Here is an 8,550-nt window from a genome sequence, read left to right as displayed (position 1 = left end):
TCAGTAACAGATTCTCCAGTTTTATTCTTTAATGGAATAACCCAAGCATATTTACTAAATATATCAATAACGGTTAACAAGTACTTTACTCCTTTATTATATTTTGAAAAAGCTTGCATGTCAACTAAATCAGCTGACCAAGTATCATCAATGTCATTAACTATCACTCTTCGTTTCCTAAATTTTCTTTTAATTGGTTTGTGTAATTCTTCTGCTAATTCATCGCTCCAGAGGTAGCTTGGTACAGTTATTTCGGGGGTGTACTCTACCCCCTTTTCCCGTTTTTTGACTTTTTTCCCAGCCCAAGTTTGTATTTCGTTTTAATTATAGGTTTTACAACTAAATGTTTTGCAATCTTTTCTCCAAATGTTTTTGATTTAGTTTTATTTAAGTTGGAAAGCATTTTTTTGTCGCATGTACCCTTTTTTACACCGCTGTCATAGCAAAAGTCATGGTCCATACATACTGCATCCAGTTCGTTGACAGGGGGTCCGTTATCTAAAGGATTTCCTGGTCCACAATAATTATATCCTGGGAGTGTTACACCTTTCTTAGGTAATAAAGGTAACATTGCTTTATGAATATCTAAATTACCTGCTGTGATAGTATTTTTAACAAACTTTGATTTCATTTTTCCACAAGACGAACAGGTAGCCATTATCATTTTTCTCCCGTGTTTTGTTGTAACATAATGAGGATTTATATTATCAGTAAATTTTCTTTCTTTCAAACAATATATTTTATTCTGTAAACTCATTATATTATATGTGTTTAAAACTTTTTAGTCGGTTTGAAACCTGTGGGTTTTTAATTGTCCGGCATTAGTTGGTTCGGACCAAGGATTAAAGGTTAAATTAGGTGAAACTGTTTTGGCTGCGGTATTTTATACACTACTGATCCAAATATCCAAGGGAGATGTTCCCATTCTTCTAAAAATATTTAATCGAAAATAAACAAGTACACCCAGTTGCGCGACTTGTGCGTCACGTCCTGGGCACGTGCTGTCCGGACCAGACAGCTTACTTGGATACGGACGTCAAGCATTTCTTATAACAAAATTGTGATAAATCTAAATCTATAAAAGTATTATGTACACGGCAATGTATGTTTAATTAACAAATAAAAAAACTAAACTAATGTTTTCTTGACATACATTGCTGACCTCGGAAAGAGACTATATTTTGTTCAATGAATTAAAAATATGCACGGGGTTTTCATGCAATACAAATGTCGTGTCCTAGTTGCAGACAAACATATTTACAGGTGCGTAGCAAGTTGGGCATTTTGCTATATTTACAGTACCCGATAAATTTAAGCAGTGTTCTCCCCTCTTTTATTTATCTGTTATAAAAAATTTTATTATACGTACACAATGTTTTGCAAACCCTAAACCAACCTTGACTGTAAAAACAAAGGAGCATGTAGGTAAGTCAGTTATCATTCTTGAAATATGTCTGCATGGTATTTATAGATCAGTGAGGAGATTTTAAAACCTCGCTCGCTACACTCGCTTGGTTAACAAATCCCTAACAGGTCCATAGACACCGTGCAGACCTATTCCTCGAACAATAATTATAACTTACGTGACTGTATTTACTGTCAATATAATAGACAAATGGACATTTCTATAAAGTATTAGGATTTAAAAATAATATGTCTTATTATATGTATCAATGAAATATAACATTCACATTGTCCTCGTTCCGATGTTAAATACTTTTCGTTTCATATGGTTCAAACTTCAATAATTCTATTCCAAGTATAATTAGTAACAAGTATTTTGAAAGTATGTATATGTCCGCATGACGACTATGAGATATTGCACACTTCTATGGGACTTTTATCATGGTAGTCCAAGTGAAAAGGTAGTGGGCAAGTTATGAAAGTGAAAAGGTAGTGGGAAAGTTATGAAAGTTTATGCCTTGATAAATGATATTCTCAGAGAGCTATCTGCTCATGATTTTGTTACTTTACAGCGTGACTTCCCTCTTTAATTACGTTTTATCTTGAATCACTACCTTACTGTTGAATATGTATGTCAGAACATGGTTTTCAGATGTCTGTTTGTTTCGTTGCAGACTTCTCAATTACTACTGATACTATATCGAATGGCGAGGACGAAGTCAAGGAAGAACCATATTGCGAAACGAATATTTCTGAAATGTGAATTTATTCCGGTAGCGATTGTTACTGACAAATACATGCCCAAAGCTTTTCATGTTGTGATTCTGTAGCCTTAGTTAGGGTTATATATGTGTGTGATTAAGGCAGCTAGGGGTTTGGGTTTTGAATGACGCATAACGTTCTCTAATGATGATTCTTTGTGCCAAGTTACTTGAATATCCAATCAATCCTTAACAAACAAAAATTCCGACCGGACTAGAAAAATATCCTGTAAATTTTGACCTCCAAAAGTGACAGTGACTTTTGTGCTAGGTGTCTGCCTCTTGCATGGAACACAATATGTTACAATGACTTTTTACAAGTTACTTGCATATCCGTCAAATCTAAGCAGTCAAATTTTTTGAACGCACAAGAAAAATAACTTAAATGCTTTTACTTCTGTGACATTGACCTTTGAGAAAGGTGTCTGCGCGCACCACGTCGTCTTATTGAAATCATTTGTGCCAATTAATTTTGAAATCACCTGATAAATGGCATGGAGTTATGGACAACACGAAACATACCCTGTTAATGTTCAACTTCCAAATATGACCTTTACTTGTAGGCTACGTGTTAAAGTTTCGCACACCGTCTCATTATGGGGAATATTTATGCGAAGTAATTTTAAAATACCACCATGGATGGCAGAGTTATTGCCCGAAAACAAAGTGTTGCGGATGGACTTAAAGTTTGACGCAGACAAATTCTTTGTACCCGTTTTGTCTTCGAAAAAAGATGGGTTAAAACAATCTGGAATATTTTCATACTTCAATGTTTTAGCTAAATCTGGCAGATAAGGAAGTTTGAAAGAAACGTTATGTATACATTATCTAGTTAAGTTTTACAAACTGTTCACTTTCTTACATGCTTACATTTTTCAGGGTTTATAATTTATAAAAAAAAAACAAAATAGTTCTGTAATCGTGATATGTCAGTTTTACCTCGTTGGTCCTACATTTAACTAAGTTTTTACACTCTCTTGGTGAGTCTACAAAATCACAAGAAAGGCAGCCTGGCGGCAGTCTCGTAGTGTTTCCTAAAATGAAATTTAAAGATACAAGAGATACAAGTACGCATGAATATGGAATCTTAATTAACAATTTCAACCAGCTCGCAGTTTCCCGTATTACGGTATATTTTAAAATTAAAAGTTTAAAACAAATTATAAAGAGAAAAAAATGAATCAAAGATAATAAGACAGATGTCGTGAGAAAAATATCAATACCTAGTTGACAGCTGTGCAAGTTGCATAAATCACCTTGACATGCTTTAGCACAGAATGTATATCCTAATGTATCGGCTCGTTTGGGTGGTTTCTGCAAGAAATTTCAAAAACTGATACTAACACGTGATGTCATTTTTCATCTTTGTAGTGCTTTGCCAGTAAACTTTTTTTTTATCAATATTTGTATGAAGGAAACGACAGTCAACATAATATATGTAAACTATTGTTGTTCAGTCGTATTAAAAATAAAAATTGTTAATGATAGGATAATACAATTTTATCAAATTGATATCGCATGTGAAATAAACTGGTGAATACAATTGTTATACAGTTATGTTGAATATAAATATTCTTTGTGATAAAGGTTGTTAATGATAAGATAATATAATTTTATTTCCCTCATAAAACATACGTTATACATTGGTTAAAAGTCATCTGGATTTGTTAAAAATTTTGTAAAGTAATTAATTGGTTATCATGTTTGAATTACTATTAGTAACATTGACAAACAGTAAGCTCTGCAAAGTCGAAAAATATTAGTTGATCTGATATATAAAAGATGAAAAGAATTGGCTAAACATTAATGTTTGGATGAAAAATGTGGTAAATTAAATAAAGCTTTAACTGGTTTGCTACTGATCCACTGCGAAAATAAATATGATCGGTCGGAAGTAGAAGGAGGTCAGAAACTAGCCAATTTAGTAATAATGAAAGCTTACAAGTTCCTTAGTGCAACCTGTGGTATGTTTCACTTCCGCTGATTGAAACCCGTCAGCTCTTCCATAGCATGCCTGATGGAAACGAAACAAAGATAAATTTAAATGTAAAATGCGAACCTTACATTTTATAAATAAGTAGTTTTGAAATATAAGGCACCGGTTGCGTTAACCATAGCCATGGCGGTGAACATCAAAATTTAAAATGTGTATACCATAGGTTAGATAGATAGATAGATAGATAGATAGATTTCTGCATACAATGTACAATTTCATGGCACCATATAAAACATACAAACAACAATGAACAAAATGTATGTTAAATACAACAATGTCATCAACATTATATAGCAAAGGATGACACAAAAAAAGAGATAGAAGAATCCCTTATTTCCATTGTGGTCCTTTATATTCCTCTACCTACTAGTTATCTATGACAGCAATTTGATCCAACGAAGGATTAGTGTTTTTACATCGACACAACCAATAACTTCCATTGAAAGTCATAAATAAGTTATATCTGGAATTTGTTGAGATTTTTGTAATGAGTACTGCGTGACGCCTACTCATGCTTTTATGACGTCATCGTATCCAAATACTACTGACAATAAGATACAGACAACAGAGGCAAATACAACTTTGCATCCCACAGAACTGTCATCAGTTACTTCACTTCTATGGCAAAACGTTTCCACAACAGACGGTATATTTTTATTTATCTAACGAAATATTTGTAAAAAAGTTTTCACAGTCAATTGTCATCAGTAATCAATTTATAATTGATATGTCAACGCGGGTCCTTGCTTCGACGAAATTCATTTAGTTTTATAATCATTTTATGAGGACGAAGTACAATTATTTTTTTTTCAGTACTAAGGACAGAAACGCCAAGTAAGCGACCTTCGCATATATCTACAACACCTGGAATAACTCAGTCACCAACGACACATGGCTATTCTTTCCACTGCCAAGTCAAAGATAGTTTTGTACATTTACACAATTCACATGCGCAATTGTGTGTCCATGTTGTACTTCGTCATGCACCATCGTCTTGGGATGACGCACGAGCAGCATGTAAAAGACAAGGAGCGGATCTTGTTGTCCTAGACACTCATGACAAAGCTCTTTTAATGAGGAAAGAACTTGCCAGTCATCCTAGTATGATAATAACCACACTTTACCGTCTGTTTAAAGGTTTAATATATCAAATGTTATTACTCAAACATTTAAACGTTATTAATTATCTTATTAGTTGTTTGATCTTTTCAAAGAAACGACCTTAACATATAGAAACAAAATTTTCTTTTCTAAAGTTCAACAGTATTATACATGTGTCCATATATGTGTACATACAGTTGAATATCGTTACCTCGATATCGGTTAGCTCGATACTCCGGTTAGCACGATGTGTTTTAGTCGGTCACGATTTTTCCCTGTATATTCTAATGTAATTATTCATCATTACCTCGATATGATTAGCTCGATATTTTGTTTAGCTCGATGAGATTTTTCAGTCCTGTCAACTTACCTGTAATGTTTTTACACCTGGTTTCGTCGATATCAAAGCGTGTCAAAAAATATCATTGATATTTGTAAGGTGTGACAAGTAACCTATTGTTGTCCGGTGATGTATTTATCATAATTAAGTTAGTGTGCTTACTATTTAATCTTAAATCCAATTCAAATGTTAGGAAGTTTGCATTTAATTCCCAATAATTAGTCTAATAAAACAGCGTGCAAGCGGGCAACTTGTTTTCCAATATAACAACTAATTTGGATGAAATGTTTTTCTGTATCTGCCATTTAAGAATGAGTAACAATATGCGTATTACACAGGCAAATTTTCGTTATCGAAGCACAGTCAAAATGACTACTCAACTAGGAACATTACAGCTGCATTCAGACTTGTTTATGGAAGGAATAAAATGCTAATGTTTACACATATATTTTGAAAAATTTAAAACTTAAATGTATGTATTTACTATTTAATTAAGATGGTTTTTTTGTCAATAAAATTAAAATCGTATTTACGTTATATTATCTATTTCCCCTTTCAAACCCTCGGAAAAAAATCATTGGATATAGTGACAATATAGACGTCCGACACAAGTACAAATTTAGTCGATATCGTTACGTCGAACTTCGGATACGTCGATGCAATTTTTAGTCCCTTGAATATCGAGGTAACGGTATTCGACTGTAGTTTGTTTTAAAAATGTATAGTTGGTTAAATTTTCAGATGACTAAGTTGAAAAATGTACGTCCTTAAATATGTAGCACACTTAGAAGCCACCTACATGCGATACTTTGTAGACCTCAGTATTACTACACCATGCTAAAACATTCACATTTGTTTCAATTATTAGACGAAGGCATAGCGGGAGAATAATCTTTGCATAACCAAGATCAATGGTTAACATGTTTGTGACTATAGGCTACACATTAATTTGAGGCAAAAAGTAATACAAGAGTAAGTTTATGATTCGCAGAAGTGCCAGAAATTTATCAACTTATGGAATTATACTGTTATTTTATAGTGTTTATTATATTCGAAGTTACCGCTGTAATATTAGGTTATTTAACATTGTTCTGTACACTACGGCGATATATTTTGACGAGTACTTATTTCAAGAAACATACTGGACGAGCCGATAGACTCGGATGGGTACGAGCACCAATGTACAGGACAATGTTTAGCAATCATTCGATTTTATGCTTATTTGTTTCAGTGAAAAAGGAAAAAAAAAAAAAGAAAAACAATCAGACGTGCATATTTTCACCCAGAAACATAGCGTCAGACGCTTATTGTTTTATTTTTATTTTCATGCGGATACTTGTATTGTCCAATGGCTTTGATAATTTAAAAATTTCCATGGTGATCCGAATCAAAGTTGTTGCTTTGACATAAAACGAATATATTGTATCCAATTCGGAAAAAAAAACAATGGACGACAACGTGTTACAAATGCAAATGATGACTAAATAAAGAGAAGAAAAGAAAAAGAATAATGAATATAAATGGCAAAGTCTTTGATAAGGTCGCAAGAGAGAAGAATATCTTGCCCGAGGACGAAACTTCTATTATGTTATTGGTTCTTAGGTTGTATTATCCTTGTTAAACGAGACAGACAAAAGAAAGATTTTGTATACGTTACATATATTTTCAGGATACCCAATTCACGAATTTTATTGGATAGGAGCAAAGGATTTCTCAAAACATGACCATTTCTCCTGGGTAAACGGTCGCCATTGGAATAAAACAGCAGCCGATTGGAGTGGAAGTCAGCCAGACCATATCAAACATGGTCATGACCAAGACTGTGTCTGCATGTTTAGAGATGCTGTACCAACTTTCAAATGGCACGATAAAAGTTGCAATGTTGAAGGAAGTTATATCTGTGAACGAAAATAAATATTACAAAATATCTGTTACGTAACAAAAAACATGTGTTCCTTGTTCTTGGTTACAGTAAATCAAGTTTCGATTGTAACTGTATAAAAAGAAATATTTTGCGCGCGCGCGCGGGTGTATGTGCGTGCGTGTGGGTTCGGGTTTAACGTCTTTTTCAACATTTTTTGTCAGTCCTTTAAACGACGGTGCCTACTTGCAGTGACTTTATAGTGCTGCCTAACTAATATATCACACCGTGGACACGTGGCATGATACCCCAACCAGTCGCAACATACTGACACTAGGCTGAGCAGGTCAGTACTGTCCTCTTAATGCTGAGTGCCAAGCGAGAAAGCTGCGAGTATCATTTTTTACGTCTTTGGTACGACGTGGCCAGGAATTGAACCCATGACCTCCCACACCCGAAGCGGATGCTCTACCACTAGGCTGCCAAGGCTGTTAGCAAAGCTTGCATCACACCGCTTTTAGTGGAGCTCTATTGCATATTGGTAACTGATACAGCAAAACTTTCTATGGATTAGATCGCATCTTTTATGCTACGAAAAGTAATCTGCGCAGAAATACATATACGTCCTTTGGAAAGCATTCCAAAATAATAAAAAAACGTGTATAAGCAGCACGTAAATTGTCTTGTTTGCACAGGAATGGGAAAATACCTCGTTACAATATGATTTATACAAAAGTTACTGTACCTGAAGAGTTTCCCTTTCTAAACAGAAACAATGTCAATATTATCAGACAACTTTTAGTGATGTATCAGGTAATATAACCTTATTTTTTTAAAAAAGAACATGTATTCTTGCTTTTTCACTGGTATTAACGCGAGAAAAATCCTGTGCAAACAAGGCAATTCGCGTGATGCTTATACACGTTTTATTTTGGAATGCTTTCCCAATGACGTATATGTATATCTGCGCAGATTGACAGCTGGTATATGTGTCTTTTTTTTTATAATAACCACTATTTGTAGCATAAAAGATGCGATCTAATCCATAGGAAGTTTGCTGTATCAGTTACCAGCGCCAAGTGCACTG

The 8,550-nt window shown here is 34.0% G+C and overlaps 1 protein-coding gene across 1 annotated transcript; it reads left to right on the top strand.

The window, feature by feature from the left end:
* The first annotated feature begins 4,659 nt into the window (after window positions 1-4,659).
* Window positions 4,660-7,565, top strand: LOC128546181 (macrophage mannose receptor 1-like). The gene is made up of 3 exons (XM_053517308.1): window positions 4,660-4,807; window positions 4,975-5,262; window positions 7,272-7,565. Exons 1-3 carry the CDS (start codon window positions 4,681-4,683, stop codon window positions 7,514-7,516), a joined length of 660 nt encoding a protein of 219 aa, XP_053373283.1. The 5' UTR covers window positions 4,660-4,680; the 3' UTR covers window positions 7,517-7,565.
* The last annotated feature ends 985 nt before the right edge of the window (window positions 7,566-8,550 follow it).

This window comes from Mercenaria mercenaria, chromosome 11 (assembly GCF_021730395.1).
Source record: "Mercenaria mercenaria strain notata chromosome 11, MADL_Memer_1, whole genome shotgun sequence".
Lineage (NCBI taxonomy): Eukaryota > Metazoa > Mollusca > Bivalvia > Venerida > Veneridae > Mercenaria > Mercenaria mercenaria.
This window is presented reverse-complemented; position numbering and strand designations above follow the sequence as displayed.

Excerpts from the sequence above, each read along its gene's own strand:
- LOC128546181 (XM_053517308.1), top strand. The coding sequence starts at position 4,681 with ATGACGTCATCGTATCCAAATACTACTGACAATAAGATACAGACAACA. Across the intron at positions 4,808-4,974 it reads AAACGTTTCCACAACAGACG|TACTAAGGACAGAAACGCCA; the intron begins GTATATTTTTAT and ends TTTTTTTTTCAG. Across the intron at positions 5,263-7,271 it reads AGAACTTGCCAGTCATCCTA|GATACCCAATTCACGAATTT; the intron begins GTATGATAATAA and ends ATATATTTTCAG.